The sequence below is a fragment of the Bactrocera oleae genome, chromosome 4 (assembly GCF_042242935.1).
Source record: "Bactrocera oleae isolate idBacOlea1 chromosome 4, idBacOlea1, whole genome shotgun sequence".
Taxonomy (NCBI): Eukaryota; Metazoa; Arthropoda; class Insecta; order Diptera; family Tephritidae; genus Bactrocera; species Bactrocera oleae.
Genome location: NC_091538.1, coordinates 74,549,162 through 74,570,205, shown reverse-complemented (window position 1 = coordinate 74,570,205; position 21,044 = coordinate 74,549,162). Strand labels below are relative to the sequence as shown.

Genomic DNA, 21,044 nt, shown 5'->3' with positions numbered 1-21,044 from the left:
GAACAATAGTTATAGTTCTGGTCAGTTGACCATCATGGTTCTTCACAACAATTATGGACATTTTGAAATGTAACGGTTTACATTCTGAGCACGCGAGGCAGATGGGCGGGTGTTATTTGTATCGGAATTTGCCAGTGCAGATATTCTCTGTTTCTCGTTTTATCCAAAATTAAACCGAGAAAGATGACTACATAACAATTTGATAACTTTGGACGTAACATTTATAATTCAAACAACTACTACTCTCGTCGTTTATTTCATTTCATATAAAACCATATTTAACTCAAGCGAGCAAAAAAATAAAAAATTAAAAAATTAAAAAATTTGAAATTACTATTTGCATTATATTTGTTAATTGGCATAATAATCAATGCCCACCACAAAGATTTTTCACACAAACAGCTTTAGCTAGTTGCATTTTTGTGTTTTGCCCAGCTTCAAAACTGCTTTTAATTGAAGCCGGCGTCGTAATGGTAGCGTTTATGCTGGCAATACTTGTGAGCATTTAAGTGACAATAAAGAACTTAAGCTGAAAACTTCTTACAAAATTTGAAATAGCTTTAATATAATAGACAACCCAGTGCCATATGTTTTGCACGATACTGTTTATTTATGACAATTATAACTTGATGTATTTGGTCCCTGCAATTAAAATTGTATTAAATTGTTAAATTTTCATGCTCTGCCCACAGCAGCACCAATTAATGGCGGATTCGTTGACCTTTCAAACGGTCGCAAAAATATCAATATTGGCCGCCTTTTAACATATTGACTGTTTGCAAAGCAATGGTTTATCTTACGCGCAGTGTGGAGTTTAGGGCCTACCAATCACAGCTCTGTCTGACAGCGCTTCAGTGTTCTATGTATATGGAGGCGCATTAAATAACAAAAACAAAGCCAAGTACAAATGTCGAAGCAAAAAGCTTGCGTTGCTTATTCAAACATGACCAACAACGCAGCCGCCGCGCTGCGTATGCTGTGCCGAGGGCGAACCATTGCAGCGACTGGCTCTGAAGCATAACCGCCAACTTTGTACTCAGAACGCAAACAATATTCACAGAAAAAGACCGCACTTTCCAGAGACCTCAGTGTATAGTGGTAAAGTTTCGAGAACTTCTGTTGTTAGAATAAATAGTCCGATGACATCAGGGCACACGGCGAAATCGCTGGAGGGATCGAAATGATCAGTCCGTGAACGTGTAAGGTCGTAATTTGGCAACAGTGTGTGGCAATATTTGCCGCTGTGTACGTGTGCGTGCGGGCCTGTATTATTATCTATGCGTTAGTATTCGGGGTATAGTTATAGCACCTGGCCGCGTCGGCGACAACTCCCACAAACAACGCCTAGCAGCGCGACAATCATGCGACCATGTTCGTGCGTTTGTTCTGCAGAGTGATGTTAGTGGTGGTAGCAGGGCAGATTTGCATCACAATAGATTTCGGTTTTTGTATCGTTTATTGTAATTTTATCATTTTTGACTTGCTACTATTGTGTGCGCGCATCTAATTATTATTTTTTTAATTTTTCTGTCTATATTGGCTTCGTCATTAAACTCTATTATTCATTGTGCGCAAGTGCTGTTGGTTTAGTGTTATTCGCTGATGGACATATGCTTTGTTGGCTCCAACCCAAAATCGCCAACCACCCGTATCAGGGACTTGGGTTCTGACGTGATTTCAACACTTTTAGTATAGCGCGAGATTTTCCAGCAATCGGTCGAGTTTTCCGGACAATTACTCCATTAATTTAGAAAGAGTACAGTTGACACATAGGTCCTGCGAATATTTAAGTGACGTTTAGAAATAACAATTTTTAAAGGAAAATGGTGAAGAACAAAGTAGAAAACTGAGATTTGTTGCAAATACGCGCGCTACGGATTGGTGTATTTAACAAAGAAAGTTCAATGTTATTTTAATTAAGATACTTATAAAAACTTTTCGAAAAGCATGCTGTCTGAAGGAAATTAAACAAACATAGCTTTGATTCCTTAAAGATTTTTTGTGGAAAATATATATAAAAGTAAGTTCAAATAAATGCTTCAAATCATCACAGTCTAATTTAAAAATCGGAAAGCAGAGCTTGCGTTGGTGGTTTTGGACTAATATTATCTTGATCTTAGAATAAGAATAATCCAGAAACCAAACATCGATGAGCTGTTAATACATACTTTAATCTCCAATTGGTATGTAGTTATAATAGCATTGTGTGCTTTTTATTTAAAAAAAGTTGTGGAAATATATTTTGGACTCACATTGAAATGTAGGCATCTTCTTGTTATAATTTGTGTAAGCAAATATGAGTTTTTTTAAAGGAAGGGTTTCATTAGACTTTTAAACATATATTTTTTAATATGCCGCTTACTCAAACAATTAGTGGAACACGCTGGTATTTTACTTCATAATCTTTCCACATTTTTTTCTAAATACAAATACAATGTTAAAATGAACGTCTTTAAGTTACAGATGTTTACTCTAATCTAGTTTTATGTTTCCACTAATCACAAACCCATTCACAATTATAACGTTTACAGCACTGATTTCAATTATAACGGAGATTTTGACACCCTTCATATAAATAGCTTATAGCTTTGGCTTTACGCTACAAAAGTGTGTTGACTCCGATTTAAGGGGAATATTTTAACATTCTCCAACAATACAAGAGATAGAAAGTAGTAGGAAAAAGTGGGTGATCCAGTCAAAACGAACGCCAATGCCGTGTGGCAAACATGCCACGCGGCTATTATAACAACAAAAACAAGCAAATAAAGTAACTAGAACAAATGAAAAAGTGCACAACAGTAAATGTCAAAGTGACGAATGACATTTTTCACTTTTAACACACTTATGTAGAAAACAGTATGCAACATACACATACAACGAACCGGAACCAACATCCGGCCATACGGTTCGCAATACAGATGATCGCTGTAAAATCGAATTCAAGCTCAGGAATGAGTTGCCCACGAATGCAAGCAGTTCATATTAGTTGGCTTATGGTAATCACTTTGATTGTCATTTCGTTACGCATAGTGCATCCAATGACCACTGAGCAGCTTCCACCGAGTGACGGTTAAGCAACAACAAAAAAGCATGTCAAAATGTCCCACAATAGTTTCAACAGCTTTTGTATGTATCAAAAATACGTATGTACATACGTAATAAGAGTAAGGGTTGCCGGTGGCTGGTGGCTAATTCATTTTTTTTTTTTTTTTTGGTTTTGTATTTGGTATCATTCTACATGGTCGTAATTCCCCTTTATTTAGGTCAAAATCTTTTTCTAGTACATTAAAAGTTGTAGTATACTCAAAATTGAATTGAAGAATTAAAAGAATTTAATGATGAAATTACTACTAAGGTATATATTTTGTTAGAGTGAATAGTAAAAACAGTGTTTAAAATGTATCCACAATTGTTTCCCGTTACTAAGTCGTATGATATAATTCGTATGATATACAAGTACATATGTATTTATATGGCAAATACAATATTGTCGGTGCCTTTGCTCGTCGATTTCAATTTTTTTCATTAAAGTAATAGATACATATTTTTTTTTTTTATTGTAATACAGCGAACTTTCAATCAAGGATAGATATTTAGGCTTTCGAATTGCAATAAAAAAAGTTGATCATCTCTTTACCTGTAGATGTGATATTATTCACCAGTTAGAGAGAAGGTTAACAAAGAATAAACTCTGTTATAAATGTTTCCAATCCGAATCGTCGTCCTATAATGCACCGAGAAAATGTTGAAGTCTATTTTCAATATTTACCATCCACTCGCTTTTCGATAGGACTTTGTATTACCTCCCATTTATATGGGTCTTTAAGTCTGATTGTGAACATTAGAGAATTTTCTATCAGTAGTCCAAATAGCGATCTTTCTATAGGTAATGACCAGAGCTTTTAAAGTAAAGGAGTATAGATTAAGAATTTTGGATTACATGGCAACAAAGTAAAATGAGAAGATTTTGTATGAGTTGTTAAGTACTGTTCCGTACGCCACTGTCAGTCGCTAAGCATATTTTCTAACCTAAACGCTATTAACAACGCAGTCGGAGCGAAGAGAAGAGTTCCATAACAAGTATATATTAATACAGTCAAATATGTATGTATTTGCTTACAAACTTACATATATTACATATATATATTTTTCTATAATTTCAGTTTAGAATAATAAGTATGCGATCCGTAAAAATGCGACTAGAACCACCGACCGTCTTATAAATAAATACAATTGAATCATTGGAAAGACGAACAATAAAGTCAGAACTCATTAGGCTCACTAAAACAATGACAAACCCCAAACAAACATTTCATTTTATATACTTAGCTATAGTATTTATTATAGGCTTTCAAGTCAGTTACGGTGAGCATTCCCTTTTATTCATATCACAATTGTATTAAACCGTCACTTTGTTGTGTCTGCCAACCTTCGTAGCACAAACAACTTGTAAGAATGGCTTAGGACGCGTTCTATACGAACGACTGCCCAACCAGCAACTACAGGGTTACGACGATGATGTAGTGCGCGACACAGCGCCGCCCTTTCGAGTCTTAGAAAAATGTCAAGACTTGTGTCTGCGCGATCGCACCGGCACCAACAACCTGGTACGCACCTGCACCAGCTTTGACTTTCAACCAGGCAGTCGCATCACCTCTTTCGGCGGCACCTCCGAATACGAAGAATCCCTTTGCTACCTAACATCCGAACAAGCGGGTCCTGAGGGCATCGGCAGTCTGATGCTGGTACCAAATAGTGTGCATTTCAATGAGATTTGCTTGACCTGTAAGTGCCAACACAGAGCGGCACGCTCAATTTTTAGATCGTTAGATTCTATATAATTAAATCATTGCATTTATCGCCTCATAACTTGTAGCTAATCGCCCGGAAAGAGAATGTCCCAGTAGGCGGTATGTGTTTGAGCGGCATCCGCGCAAGAAATTGAAATTACCAATCTCGGATGTCAAGGAGGTGTGTGTGTGTGATGACTATCAGCAAACTATAACTATTACTTATTTTATTTTATCATTGTTGTTGCTATGATTATTGTATTTGGTTTTCAGTAGTTGTAACAATTTTATCGTTAACATATTCAAGTTTGTATTCATACAGTTTACGGCAGCGAATCGTTCGGATTGTGAGGATAAGTGTTTAAATGAATTTGCATTCGTTTGTCGCTCCGCCAATTTCGACTCTACAATGCGTTCCTGCACGTTAAGCAGGTGAGTGGTACAAGCAGGTCGCTCTTTACATATGAATCTATGTATATCGTTTGGTTCAGTATAAAGATGCACACCTATATAGTCTTTTAATTCACATAAAAAAATAATTGAATTATTGGCTATTAACTCGCCAAGGTCTTGTGCAAAAACGAGATGATTTTGTACAGTAATTTTTGAAAGATGGATTTGCATCTTGTGCCAACATAAAATATCTTGTTTATCTAAGAATACTCAGTAATAGGAGTTTCCATTCTACTTAACTGAACATAACTTCTGCAAATTAAATATTTATCTTCCCATCAACAGGTTCACACGTCGCACACATCCAGAATTACTCGAAGATGACCCCAACTCTGATTACTTGGAAAACACCTGCTTAAATGGTATGCAAATTCCAGTTTCATAGTCCTTTTCATTTTGTTCTATTTGCTCTTACTAACACACATTCATATAATAACCGGCCAAGCAAATATCTTGTAATCATTCAAATCAAAACAAATGCCACTTATCAAAAACTTCTTTACGTATATACATGCACACACATACACACATATTCCGAAGTATACACCTGGTCCAAGCAATTAAATATAAATTTTTCGTAGCTGAGCGACGTTGTGACGGTCTAGCTGTGTTCGTTAAGGAGGAGAACAAACGACTAGGCGGTCCCTTCGAAGTGGATATTTTCAATAATATGACTTTGGAGGAATGTCAGACTATGTGTCTACGCGCCGAGAAGTAAGAAGTAGAATTGGAAAACAGCAACCAAATTACATAATAATTTACTTGTCGTTCTTAGTGTAAATAATGAAATAATTATTAGCATAGCACATGTTATATAATTGCAGATACTTCTGTCGTTCCGTCGAGTTCGATGATCAGACGAAGCAGTGTATTTTGTCTGAGGAGGACTCTATTTCACAGAAAGATGACATCAGTATAAGTTCCAGTCCGACGCACCATTTTTACGATTTGGTCTGCTTAGACAACCGTAAGTGCAAGGGGCCTTTGTGTTGGTAAAGCTAAGAGAGTATGTAATACTGTAAGCTAAGAGAGTATGTAATACTGTAGAATTACCCAATCATAGCAAAGATACCCTCGTCTGCCAATACATAATATTTTAAAAACAAAACTTGTTCATCTGTTGTTCTGTATATTTCATTATCCAAATTTTTTTTTATCTTTTTTAATAACCTCATTGCAGAACGTGCCACTGATTACCCCGATAATTCCGTCACATCACATTTATTCTCTTCGGGTCGCCGACCCGACACGGCTTTTCAGCGTTACCGAAATTCACGTCTGGGTGGAGAATTTCATTCCGAGATTACTGGCCGCTCCTTGAGTGAATGCCTCGACGAGTGTTTGCGTCAAACTAGCTTCCAGTGTCGGTAAGTCGATGATACAATTGATACATACTTTCTGTTGCATATAAAGGTTTTGGTATACGAATGTAAATACTATCATCGATATCAACTAACTTTATATAACGTATTAAGTTGAATTGCTGAAGCATTCGTATCCGATTTTCAAAGCAGATATAAACCCTGATTTTAACAACTTTTGTGTGCTTCGAAACTGTGCTAAAGGACCTATAACAAAATATTGGTCAAGAACTGATTCACAAAAATAATACATAGTATATATCTTAGGACTCCTTATTCTCCTCGGTGCGATTGTTCCTCTTTAGAAAAATGTTATATATCCAATAACGGACCCATTCTAGTGACGTTATCGAAGGTATCTGTGAATTCACGCAAAAAATGTATACTTTTCAAATTATCCATTATACTCGTACATGTTTGACATTCTGGCTAAGCAATTAATTTGTGCTAAGAAATCACAGTTCAAGGCATTCATTCATGTTTTGTGATTTTCTTCTTGCCGGATTTGTAATTGTGATTGTAAATTAATTAGCACAAGAAGTGGAAAGCAGACATAACTGTCACTACTGTTGTCACTACTATTGTGTTGGTCGTTAACAATGTTAGCATTCCAAGTAGCGGACAACAAATATGTAGTTCGGTGATTCAATCAAGTTCATTAAATAAACTTGTCAAGTTAACGCTTGTAGATGTTGTCAATATTTATTTACCTTTTCCTCGTAGATCGGCGGTTTATAGTGATCGCTTTCGCACTTGCCGCTTGAGTCGTTACAATCAAAAGGATGGCATGCGTATTATTTACGACGCAGACTACGATTATTACGAGAATCTAATGTGTAAGTAGTGCAATTCAGTTAACACAGTACTTTTCTATTCCTCTGATTCATGCACGAATGAATTGTGTTATTTTGATGCAAGTGAACGTGGTTGGCGGTGGCGATACGGATGGACACGGTGGAGTTAGCAATGGCGGTAATCACAGGCCAAGTGAGCATGGAAGCTCTAATTGGCGGCCCCCCAGTAAAGATGACGATCGTTATGGCACGGGGGGTGGTGTCAATACTGGTGGTAGATACCCTGTCGGCGGTGGCGGTACCACAGGATCTGGAACACCTGTTGGCGGTAGTGCTGATGATTACGGGCGCCCTTACGATCGCTATCCAATACCTAATGAATATGGTAGGTATAAGACATGCAAATATAAATGTTAGTTCATGTTTAACTGTAATACATTTACTAAATTTTCATTTCTAACTTCCTTTAATATTGTAATTCGTATATGTAATTACACATAGATACTCGCTAACAAACTAACAACTAACACTTTATTAACACTCCTCTCCTAGATCGTTATCCAGGTAGCGGGAGCGGCGGTGGTGACCGATACGGTAACGATGGTCGTTACCCATCATCTATTGACAGTCGCGATCCCTATGAAGAACGCTATCCACCGGGACGCCTTCCTGTTGGTGATCAAGAGCGATATCCAAGTGATCGTGATCGTCATCCAGGTGTAGGATTAGATTTATATCCAGGTGATCGAGAACGTTACCCAGGAGACCGTGATCGTTATCCTAATGAGCGTCATCCATTCGACCGTGACCGTGACCGGGATCGTGATCATTTTCTTATTAGGGAGCATGATCTTGATAGATATGCTGGTGGTGATCGCGATCGTTATCCTGGAGATCGAAATCGATATCCAGTTGGGGATCAAGACGGTTTCCTTATCAATAATCGTGAACGTGAACGTTATCCAGGTTTTAACGATCGTTATCCACCTGGTCGTTATGGCGAGCGTAACCGTGAACGAGATCGCGATCGCGATAGTGATCGTGATCGTTACCCAATTGAAGGTTATCCACGCCGGGGTCCGTATTCTCACCGTCCTCTAGATCGTTACCCTATACCTCCAATCAACGGATTATCTAGTGATCTGCCTCACACTAGACCTTATCCTCCAGATGATGATCTACCCTATCGTCCTTATGTTACTGCAAGCCGTTACCCACAAGACCGTTATGCTAGTAGATATCCTTCACGTTATCCACCAGAAAGAGATCATACATATGGTTACACTGGACGCGATGCCCCTGACAATTTTTTCCTTGATAAACGTTTTCGCCCCTCCTCTATTGACTCACGTGACCCTTTGCTGCAACCACCGCAACGATTTGGACCAGACAGCCGTTATCCTCCAGATGACTTAATACACACTGCTCGAAGGCCAGAACCAGATTCAGCTAAACGTTATCCCCCAGCACCTTTAGTGGCACCCACAACTATAAGCAAATACCCCTATACACCAAATCGATTTCCGGTAGGTACTGACCGCTACCCCATCGATATATATAAATATGGCAATCGAGGTAGCAGTGGTAGCAGCAGTGGCGTAAGACCAGGTGAGAACATGGCAAATAATTAAATACACTAACAAACTAGAAAGGCTTTTGTGTCGTTAACTCGAAATTTTTCAAATCGGAACTTAAATAATAATTGCTTGAGTATATTTATTTAGGTTATGATCGTCCACGTCCGCCACCTCATTACTATGATGTAGACTATGAGGACCGTTATGGTGGCTATGATCGTGAATACGAAGGACCTATTGGCAGACGACCTTTAGGTGGTGGTAGCGGCTATCCTCACTATGAGAGTCCTTTCAATCGTCCATATGGACATGGCGTGGGTTCTCCGCCCCCACTTGACGACAATCGACCTTTGCCACCACCATTACATCCCTATGGGGCAGCTGGAAGCATTGGACCAGTAACGTCCGGCGGTGGTCCACCACGGCCCCCAGTGACGCGTTGTGAAGAGACTGACAATTTCAAACAAATCGCAGCAAGACACAAAATGCGCCGACACTATGTGCGGCGGTCACTAGTCGTGCCCTCCCTAATACAGTGCGAACGAGAGTGCATTGAATCGCGTGACTTTATTTGTCGTAGCTTCAATTACAGGTATAGAATGAGCTTTCATTTGATAACACTAAGAGCCTTTAATAACAAGATCAATTTTTCTTCAACAGGGATGCGGCGGCTACAAACTACGATGAACGCGATATGCCCAATTGTGAGCTAAGTGATCGGGATTCACGTGAACTGGACGTTCATGATCCAAGCAATTTCGATGCAGCTAATTACGACTACTACGAGCGTAGTTTGGGTCGTAGTGATGGCGAGTGTATGGATGGTGAGTGGATAATGTGTTTAAAACTGGGAACACAGTTGAACATATGAGAATTTCAGTGACGCAGACTTGCAACGAGGAGGGAATGGAATTCACCATACGCACTCCGGAAGGATTTCTTGGACGGATCTATACATACGGGTACTATGACCGGTACGTGCAGTGGTCAAACTGTATATTGGACAGTATAATGCTTTATTTATGTGTCACAATTTTGTAGATGCTTCTTCCGCGGCAACGGTGGCACTGTAAATGTGCTACGCATCAGCGGTCCACAAGGCTATCCCGATTGCGGCACCCAACGAGTAAACCAATTTTAAACCTCTTTATCCCACTAACTACACTTACAATGTCTTCACATAACAAACAATTAAATTATATTTACAGTATGGCGACACGCTGACCAACATTGTTGTTGTGCAATTTTCCGATAATGTGCAAACCAGTCGTGACAAACGATACAATTTAACTTGTGTATTCCGTGGACCAGGGGAAGCAGTAGTCACTTCCGGTTATATTGGTGCAGGGTAAGGCAGAGAGACTGAAGTGGTCAGTTGTAGAGTCGTAGAATTCTGTAGCATACTTGTAGGCGTATATGAAGTTCACAATTGTGTAATGTGTAGTTTGCCAACATAAGCGGTAAATAGAGTACTATTTGTTTAAAAAATAAAATTCGTTATAATATAAATCTACAGAGTTAGATACTAAAGGTATTGTTCTGTACAGCGCTGCATATGTTCTCATATAATATATTGTTTTGTCTAAGCCTCCATCGCATTTCAACTCGGGAACAATTAAAGCATTTTTGTACTCACATATACCATATATTCAAGTAAATCTCGGAATTGCAGAGATGATATTTGGTAGTTAAACGGTTTTTTAATTGAATGATAATCATCGACAGTTTCATTTAGTTTTCTCTGATATGATAGATACGTGTCATATAATTGATAAATTATACACTCAAATGGCTAGACGTTTACTTTTTTTATACTAAATTATCTTCTTCTTATTTTTATATATACTCACAATAGCCATACATTTTACTTTGTACCGAATACTTCTTTGATATATGTTTGGAGCTAAGTTTACGACGCACGGGATAATCCCATAGCACATTCACTAGTTCATCCGCACATTTGCTTAGCTAATCGACTATCCCATCTCTATTCATAAGGCTTAACACATAGTGAGACAACGCTTTTTGGTTTCATTATGGTCATGGCCACAATATAGTACATTAATTTTAATTAGCTCTCACTAATCCCGTTAACTTGCTTTATGTGTAATACAACGAAGTGATATGAAAAGCCAAGAATCTACATAACGAGATGACTTGTGTTTTTTGTTAGACTTTGTTGCTTTTGCAACAATATGTTTCTGTATGAAGTCTTTCTGAATCCGATAGATCTGGCAGTCCCATACCCATCGAATACCTTCCTGCGGAGAATACACTAAGTTCGAAAGTCCGACTAATGATTCTCTATCAAGGACGCCCAACCACAACCATAGCTGTGGGAGATCCACTGACTTTCCGGCTGGAGGCACAAGATGGTTACAATCACGTAACTGATATATTCGCCACTAATGTGGTGGCACGTGATCCATACTCGGGTAGAAGCATACAACTTATTGATAGATTTGGGTGAGTGGCCAATAATTATATTGAGTGATTTGTATTTTGATATCTCATATTATAGCTGCCCTGTGGATCCTTATGTGTTTCCCGAGCTGGATAAACTGCGTGATGGGGACACATTGGAGGCGCGTTTCAATGCCTTTAAAATACCTGAGTCAAATTTCCTTGTATTTGAAGCTACAGTTCGCACTTGTCGTGACGGTTGCCAACCTGCTTATTGTCCAGGTGCAGCTGGTCGGCAAGAGCCTTCTTTCGGACGTCGCAGACGTTCACTAAACATAACAGATGTTGCAGAAATCGAACCAAATACCGAACCTGTATCTGAACGTTTGACTGACGAACTCTCTGAAGTGAATAGTACCAAAGTAACAGGCACAATTGGAGATTTCAACAAAAGTAAGGGGTTTTGATATAAAAACCATTTAACAAACTATATATTTTTGACATTTGTAGCGAATACAAGAGATGACAAGTCTAATCAGGAGTTAGAAGAACCAGAGCAAGTGCGTGAAATGATTGAGGTAAGTTTTAGCAAATATGAATATTTATTGAAATTTAATCCTATCTTTAAAATTAAAATTTCAGTTTTGTGTATATGTATTATATAATATATCTAATTAAAGTCATTGGGTTTTGGGATGAAGAACTATCCTCGGAATCAAAAATCATATAGTTTTAGTATTATTAATTCGTAGTTATTTTAGAAAGCAGAGCAGTTTTAAGAATTGGCTTAGAATCTTCCACTAAAAACTCATGTTTCGTGGCTAACTTATTAAAAAAAATTTTCAGAAAATAATAAAATTTTATTATTTGGTTTTCGAAATTATGGAAAGTCCTTGCGCGAAATTGCTGATATGGTAGATAGAACTCATTCTACAGTTTAAATTTGCTGAGCCTTCTGTCCAAGTGAATGCCAAGATAGGTTACATCATTTGCTGTGGTACTAATATGTTATTCATTTTAATCGGCTGACATATTTTTTGCCTTAAAGAGAATGTAACATGCTTACCATTTTGTTGATTTACCTTTATTCGCCAGTTGGCTAACCATTCTTCGACCAAAACTAAATGCTCTCCTCGTACCCTTAATAATCTGACGGAACATTTATTAAGGCATAGTATGGTTGTGTGATCCGCAAAAATCGATGATACCTTATTACCGGTTGAACTATCTGTTACATCTTATCGAAAGCCTGAGCTATATCAAGGAATATTGCTGAACGCGAATTGCGTTAGTAATTATATTTATGAACTTGCTCTACAGTGCCATGCTTTGCACGAAACCCGAATTAGTGCGTTAGAATTGCATTATTTTCATGAAGGAAAGGAATCATCTTTGATAGTAACACTTTTTCAAATATTTTGGAAAGACAAGGTAGGAGACTTATTGGTCCGTAAGAAGACTTTTTCCATGAATTTGAATAATATCTAAAACTTAGAATTGCATTAAAAAGCGAAGAAAGCATTACAACAGCAATACTTGGTAGCTCCCTTAGCATTTTTTGAGTGTGTTTATCATGTCCTGACGTTTTTTATACTCTCGCAACTTGTTACTACAGAGTATAATAGTTTTGTTCACCTAACGGTTGTTTATATCACCTAAAACTAATCGAGTTAGATATAAAGTTATATATATATAAATGATCAGGATGAAGAGACGAGTTAAAATCCGGGTGACTGTCTGTCCGTCTAACTTGAATAAAAATTGAGATATCTTTATGAAACTTGGTAGACGTGTTTCTTGGTACCACGTCCACAAAATCCCATTGATCAAAAACAAAAAAATTGCCATAACTAAGCTCCACAATAAGATACAAGACTGTATACAAGATCACATAAAGGTGGGGCATCTGTAGTTAAAAAAATTGTTTAAAGTGGCTGTGGTCCCGCCCCTAATAGGTTTAATGTGCATATCTCCTAAACTGCTAAAGATATAATAACAAAATTCACTGGAAGCAAATGTTTTTAGTACTTCTATTTACGGTGTGAAAATAGGGGAAATCGACTGACATCCCCGCCCACTCCCCATATAACGGTACTGTTAAAAACAACTAAAAGCGCGATAAATCAAGCACTAAACAAGTCAGAGACATTAAATTTTATCTCTAGGATGGCATGAGATGACTTTATAGGATCTTTCTAATCACAACTAGTAGTTTTAATAGGTAAGAGCGACTCGTTAGCAGAGTCGGGCAAAATTGACAGCTTAAAATCGTTTTTTGGGCAGTTAGTCAGAAATGAGAAGGTGGGTGGTTGGCAAAGCAATTTGATTTTTTCTCTTAACTTCACACCCAATTACCTCTCACGTCCCCTATAGGCATGTTGGAATCAACCGGCGGCTAAGGTGTTTTTGAGAGTTATGTTTTTTGTTGAATTTGGGCTCATTTTATTTCTATAATTTTCAGTGGTATATTCTTAAGCATACTTAAACACTTTTCTTAATTTACTTACAGCAGAGTTCAATTGCAGTTGAGTGAAAGGGAAGCGATTTACCTGCCATTCACGTCTTGCTTGCCTTTTTTCAGTAACAAGCTTTTCTATTTCAGCATGTGTGATTCTTCTAAGACCAGGCGGCTTGTTAGTTTTGTTTGGAGTTACTAAGGCAGCTGCATTAGTTATTATGTCATTAAATTCGTTAGTGCTTTTAGCAATGTCTCCTTTTGACTTTATTTTGTAATCAATATTAATGTGGCTACTAACATATAATATTTTATATATTTTAACCAATCCGTTTTATGGGATGTTAGACCCAATTTTGGTGATTATTAATTAGACGTAAGCCTCTATACATACATACATAGGCTTTACATTGGAATCACCACCTGCAAGAAATCTAACATATTTCCTAAGGTACTAAATGAGCAATTTTTAATTTTAATATAGGTGGGTAGTAAATATATAGTCGTCAGGTTTAAGTCACTACCGCGATTTTTAAAGATATATAGCTTATAACTGGGCTGTAGCAAGAAATTGTTCTTGTTTGTTGGATGAGTTCCTGATAATAGCATTAAATCTATATTTTTTTCATTTAGAAATCTAATGATTTGTACCGTGTTTTCTTTTACCACACTAGCATAACTCCCTTGGACCACAATATTGCTAACATTGCCTGACTTTGAACTCTGATCAATGATAGGATTAATTTCGCTGCACAGAATATTTAGTATTTGGTTACGACGTGCATGAATTCCGAGCGACAACTTCGATTTCAGGTCTTTATATACAGGTCAACCCCTATAGTTAGTAACTTGATTTCCTCTACAATTACTACACCCTTCGCAACGTCATTTGAGTCGTTACTCAGTAAAACAAATCTATGTATGAATTATTTTTCACTTTTTAATTTGAAGTGCTTTAAAAACGTGTTTTTTAATTTTTTTAAACTATATTTATTCAACTGGTATATTCTCACCATCTACTCTGTTTTTTTTTTGTTGCCCGCGCATGCATGCTTGTTGGTGCCTGTAAGTTTGTTGTTGCCCGATTGCTGTTTATTGCTGCTTCTGCTGACGGTGTACTCTGCTTGACTCATCTTTATCACCGTTTGATTTTTGTTGTTAGGCGTTGATCTTTCTGACTCCACGAAACTAAAATATACATTCAAGGAATGCCTATGGCCTTGTTGGTGAGACTGCGCAGCACTCATTATGTTTATTGTTTTTTTTTTTGTTTTTTGTTTTGCCCACTTGTTTTTCACTAACGGTTGTTTGTATCACCTAAAACTAATCGAGTTAGATATAGGGTTATATTGTATACAATATATATAAATGATCAGGATGAAGAGACGAGTTAAAATCTGGGTGACTGTATGTCCGTCCGTCCGCCTGTGCAAGCTGTAACTTTGAGTAAAAATTTAAATATCTTTATGAAACTTGGTACACATGTTTCTTGGTACCGGAAAGAGGCCATTCATGAAAAACTAATAAATTGTCATAACCAAGCTCCACAATAAGATACAAGACTGTTTTTTGGTATACAGTTTATGTCATGTTTTTAAAAAGTGGGCGTTGTCAAGCCCCCTAACAGGTTTAATGGGCATATTTCCTAAATCGCAGCTATAATAACTAAATTCACTGAAAACAAATTTTTTTAGCATTTCTATCGCCAGTGTGAAAATGGGTGAAATCGGGTGGCAACTCCGCCCACTCCCCATATAACCGTACTATTAAAAACTACTAAAAGCGCGATAAATCAAGCAATAAACACGCCAAAGACATTCAATTTTAACTCTGGGGTGGCACCGCCCACTTTTATGTGAAAACCCATATCTTGTCATATGCTTAACCAATTTCCACCAAATTCGGTACATAATATACCTCTTATATATGTACTTGTATGTTATAGTGCGAAATTCCATCTGATTCTTTCTTTTTTCACTATGCAAATCAAGCAAAATATATAAAGAAATCTCAAGCGAGTATACTGTTTAACTTAGCGAGAGTATAAAATTATTCACTTTTGCACAGAAATATTATATGTAAATAAGCCGTTAGATTTCTGGGAAAAGGTAATTTTTTCAAACGAAAACTTAAATTACAAGGGACGCTTGCTGGTATAGTGAAAGTAAGAGAATTTCTTCAATAGAAAAATTCTTGCTGCAACAGTAAAACACGCTGGTAGATGTGCAATGGTGTGGGGTGTATCGCCATTGACGGCGCGTCTATATACATACTTGTACATATATTAACTTATAAAAATTATATTTCGTGGTATAATTAGATGATATTTAATTTATAACTTTTTGATTGTGGGACATTCGCAAAATTTGTTTTATGTGGTCAGGAAAGTTGTTTACTTATAATTGGACGCACTTAAAGCGAATTTGAAACACAGGACAAAAATCTCAAGCAAACCGCCCAAATAGTGAAGCTCTTTGCGCTGTATGCTTATGGGAACTTCCATACCATACATGCTAGTTTATTATTGTTTTTGCTACTGACAATATTATTTTATTAATATAAGAACACCTACACTAAAATGATTAAAATAATATGATATTTTTTCTTACTTTCCATTCGTGAAGGTATTTGAGACTCGTGAGGAAATCGAAAAAGACTCTTACCCACGGAAGCTAGTTGCTCCGATTGAGACCGTGTGCATGACACCCTCCGAGTATCATGGCCTTATAACAGCAATTATACTACTTATGATTTTGTTATTCAGCATTACTTTGGTATCCGGCTTAGCTTATAGGTACGTTCAAATTTACTGGAAACTTAGTGAATCGAAAAGGGTACATTTTACGTAATTTCTTTTGTTTATTGCGAATTAGACGCTACTGGAGTACGATGACGAAGAATCGAATTGCCGATCGACATTCTCCCATACATTCACTAGGGCAGTCCTCGATACGCACGCACGAGCGCTTCAGTGAGATCGGTCAAATGGCTAGTGGCAGCGGAAATGCAATGCCAAATCGTACCGCGAATGCATTTCGTGCGAATATGTCAATCTTTGGTGGCAGTCTGCATAAAACATTTGCCACAGGGTATGCACAATTTTTAAAATACACATGCATATGAATATTTTTTAACCATTATTTTCCTGGTTTATCTTACTTTCTCAATAGGAATTTGGCTAGAATGTGTCAACTGCCTGTTATAAATCCGATACGAAATAACGTCAGTACAAGTCATCAATTTGAGGACCCTAGTGAACCAATATATACCGATCCATCATTGTTCGAACGCTCTAGGTGCGTAAGCTTAAATGTTTGTGGTGTTGAATTAATTTTTCATTATGTCGCTATGCAAATGCACGAAAATCATATGGGTATATCTAATAATATATTCACATATAGCACATGATAACTTAGAAAAAGAAATTTTTGTGAAATGATAGCGCCGGAAGCAATCTACACTCTCTAATGCAATTAGGTAAATATATATGTGCAGAAACTTTTAGTAAAATAATTTTAGAATGTGAATTTATTCATGCCTTATTTTTGTGCCCAAAAATTTGGAACTTCCGCTTTACACAATGTATACAAGTATTTAATTTTATTCACCATAAATCGTGAGTGGATATTTGAAAACACGTATTAATGGAAATAGCAATACTCATAAGCAAAACCCGTTTTTATTTTGTGATAGATTTTATACATATGCCCAATGTATGTAGGGGCTTACATTTATAAGTATTTCCAATTCCATGGAGCATTCAGCTTACAATTGCCTGCAATTACAGATTTTTCCTTTGTTGCAATAACCGTCGCGCCCGCCTGCTATTTGACATTTTAGGCTGCACCAATCTCCGCCCTTCTCCTCACAAACGCCCTTGAAAGTCAGAGTATTAACTAAGAACAAAACAATAACAGTTATGATTCTATATCAACTATTTTAGAAGTTTGAAACTTAAAAATATATTTGATTTTTTGTTATAGACAACACGTCCAAACGTTGCAAACAATTTAGTCACACCGTGGAAATAGCTTTTGACAATTTCTCATAAATAAAATATAATTTTTTAGTTCAAAATCTCATCTCAACACATAATCCATATTCTAACTTAATTGATATCAGAGGTATACATTTGTTTGCACCTTCGACTTGTGAAGCATTCGCGTCCAACACAAACATAAGTAAAATAATTTTGGTCAATGCGCGAAACCAATGCATTTCACCAATTTTCTATATGAGTTTTACAACAAGTATTCACCAAAAATTATTTCAGCAACAGTCTACCATATGAATATTATTTTATCAAAAGCACGAACTTCAAAGCGCTGATCACGTTTTAAAGTCAATCGAAAAGATTTCGCCTTAAATAGATGTGACATGTAAATTTCTTATCGGTTTTCCATTCATTATTGTTATTATTATTATCGTTATTTTAATACCATAAATGGGCGTAGTGCAGATGCGCAATTCCATTCTCTTACCGAGTATTGTGAGCCAAACGTTGGGTTTGATATGTCAAAATTTTACATTTGTTTATAAGCGTATGTATGTGTAGTGTATGATACCACGTAACGGGAAATATGAAGTAAGCTTTTGGTTAAATATACCTCCACAGAATACAAACAAATAATAATTTTTAGAAAGCAATAAAACCAGTAAACTCAAATATTCTTATTGAAAATAATTTATTTTAAGACAGTTACAGGGATTATAGGAGTTTGGAAAAAATTTGCAAAACTTCATTTGACGAGCAAATAAAAAAAGTTCAATGGTTCAATTATATAATATTAGAGTTATTTTGGGTGTTGTTTATCTTTTATAAAGATCGGCACAATGAAATGTATAAAATGATGGGAATAGAAAGGTAAAACGAAGCTCTATATATTGTATATCTCTGTACATATCTATGTACAGCTGTGTTCACAAAAATAGCAGTGCGAGAAATGCAATCAAGTAATGTTATTCTTTTTCAAGTTCCGTTACGATTATTCCAACGTCTACGCATTGTTGTTGTCGAATGGAATGTGTATAAGGAAGAAACGAAAAAATCCCGTTAGATATGCGAGATTTAAGCAAATGAACAACTCTTTTTGGTAGAAGCACCAGTCTATGGCTGTTCATTAAAATAGCAGTGCGTATCTTGATAAGCCAAAAAAATTTTGTTAAGACGTTTAATTGATAAAAAGTAAGTGGTTTTGTGTTAGTATGCATGTGCATCGTTCAGCAAGATAAAAAATGACTTAAGCTTGAATGTTAGTGGCGTTACTATTCGGCGACGTCTTAAAGAACAAAATCTCAAAGCGTCCCATCCACGAAAAGTTCCACTGTTAGCCACCAGACATGTCAAAGCACGTTTGGAGTTCGCCAAAAGTCACCTTAATTGGCCCATTACAAAGTGGCGAAATATTTTATGGAGTGACGAAAGTAAAATTGTGTTATTTGGTGGAAAGGGCTCCAGACAATATGTCAGACGTCCACCTAACACAGAGTACGATCCTAGGTACACTTTGAAGACAGTTAAACACGGCGGATTGAGTATTATGGTATGGGCATGTTTTTCTTACAGTGGAGTGGGCCCTATATTCATGATTGATGGGATCATGGATCGCTCTGTATATGTTAACATATTAGAAAATGTTATGTTTCCTTATGTAAATTGGGAAATGCCACTAAAATGGGCGTTTCAACAAGATAACGACCCCAAACATACAAGCAAACTGGTCAAAAGCTGGATGGCATCAAAGCGGATCGATCTTATGTCATGGCCTGCGCAGTCTCCGGATTTAAATCCAATTGAAAACCTATGGGGAGATGTTAAACGATATGTTGCAAATGCAAATCCAACATCTCGATCACAGCTTTGGGAGGTCGTTCAAAAATCATGGGAGCGGATCCCTGTCAAGCGCTGCCAGGACTTGGTGAATTCTAGGTCTCGCAGATGCCAGGCGGTAATAAAAAATAATGGGTACACGACTAAGTACTAACCCAAGCAAAGAAATTAAAATAGTTTTTTGGAGTTCAACAATGTTTTTTTCAACTAATTCCACTGTTTTTATTACTCACTGCTATTTTTATGAACAGCTGTAAACAGCACTTTTTTGTTTAAATTAATAATGTAAAAAAAATTAACAACATTTCGAATAATAAATTGACTTGTTTTTGTTTAAAATAATCACAAAGTTAAAACAAAATTAAACTTGTGAACATTCATTTCCTTTTTGATATATAAAATTAAGTTTGTTGCAGCTCATGAGCACTGCTATTTTTATGAACACAGCTGTATGTCTGTTATAGAAATTATTAAAATTTAAAAGAGGTGTTTTATAATTTTTATTAATACACAAGCGCTGAAAACCAACTTGCACTTGCATAAAAACATACATTCATGCCATAATGTTCGAAATGGTTTTTAAAATGTTAACAAAACTATTGGGGCCGCAATTGAGAGAAGTTGTTCTAATGCATCTACATATTTACAGGATTAAATTAAATATTTTATAGAATTGACATTTTTTAAAACATTTATAAGCTCTTATGATAATTCTCACTATTTTCATATATTTAATTGATTTTATATATTTTAGATCTTTGCGCAGCCTAACCACAGAAGGAGATGCTGAGAATCGTCACGCAGTGTAAGCCGATTTATCGCACATACAAAACACATAAACATAATGCACGAAGAAGAAATTAAAAGTCATTGTAGATGCAGCAGATTAAGTAAATTTCAGTATGAAATTTCCAAAATAAGAACTTTCCACTTCCGTACCGCTATGCTACATAGACTTTTATATATATATTATTAAAGTGAGCTATGTAAAATAAAAATATAAGTTTTGTTTAGGTAACATCTGCAATAAAAAATAATAAAACTGAGCATAAAAAAAAATACTTTAAAAGAAATTTATGAAGTGGTGTTCTAGTTTATGGCAGCTGACAGAAGAAAATTTATCAAAATCTCTGATGTACTTCGCCTCAAATAAGTAAGGAAGGTTCTCGCTTGGGTGTAACGGGGCAACATGGTGTTGGCAACAGTTTCAAATTAAATTTGGTATCTTTTTAACTTATATTATGTTTTAGTTTGATTACTATATTTTGCTTCATGTATGCGAGATTTACTTAAAAAACAACCAAAATCAACCAAATAGTACATATGAGAACTGGGGTAATTCGTGGACCGAATTCACACCTTTTCGGAGGAAACTTCATAT

At 36.5% G+C, this 21,044-nt stretch overlaps 2 protein-coding genes across 4 annotated transcripts; one reads left to right on the top strand and one right to left on the bottom strand.

Moving 5' to 3' along the window:
• Positions 1 to 1,887: 1,887 nt before the first annotated feature.
• On the top strand, positions 1,888 to 20,721 carry nompA (no mechanoreceptor potential A). 3 transcript variants are annotated; one of them, XM_014248244.3, is made up of 24 exons: positions 1,898 to 2,020; positions 4,164 to 4,365; positions 4,438 to 4,785; positions 4,877 to 4,971; positions 5,113 to 5,222; positions 5,529 to 5,605; positions 5,825 to 5,957; positions 6,068 to 6,210; positions 6,424 to 6,610; positions 7,328 to 7,440; positions 7,523 to 7,783; positions 7,951 to 9,006; positions 9,123 to 9,567; positions 9,636 to 9,799; positions 9,856 to 9,949; positions 10,017 to 10,101; positions 10,184 to 10,323; positions 11,205 to 11,441; positions 11,497 to 11,831; positions 11,889 to 11,956; positions 16,458 to 16,627; positions 16,707 to 16,922; positions 17,004 to 17,129; positions 20,418 to 20,721. In XM_014248244.3, exons 2-24 carry the CDS (start codon positions 4,290 to 4,292, stop codon positions 20,470 to 20,472), a joined length of 4,734 nt encoding a protein of 1,577 aa, XP_014103719.2. In that variant the 5' UTR covers positions 1,898 to 2,020; positions 4,164 to 4,289; the 3' UTR covers positions 20,473 to 20,721. The 3 variants fall into 3 exon arrangements, with proteins under 3 accessions (XP_069964887.1, XP_014103719.2, XP_069964888.1); XM_070108787.1 differs by lacking the exon at positions 7,951 to 9,006 and having other exon boundaries at positions 1,902 to 2,020; XM_070108786.1 differs by lacking the exons at positions 16,458 to 16,627; positions 16,707 to 16,922; positions 17,004 to 17,129 and having other exon boundaries at positions 1,888 to 2,020.
• LOC118681704 (uncharacterized) lies at positions 17,475 to 18,190 on the bottom strand. Its single transcript, XM_070108144.1, has 2 exons — positions 17,976 to 18,190; positions 17,475 to 17,729 (listed from the first exon to the last, which is right to left on the bottom strand). The coding sequence occupies exons 1-2, from the start codon at positions 18,049 to 18,051 to the stop codon at positions 17,599 to 17,601; spliced, it is 207 nt and encodes a 68-aa protein (XP_069964245.1). The 5' UTR covers positions 18,052 to 18,190; the 3' UTR covers positions 17,475 to 17,598.
• Positions 20,722 to 21,044: the final 323 nt, after the last annotated feature.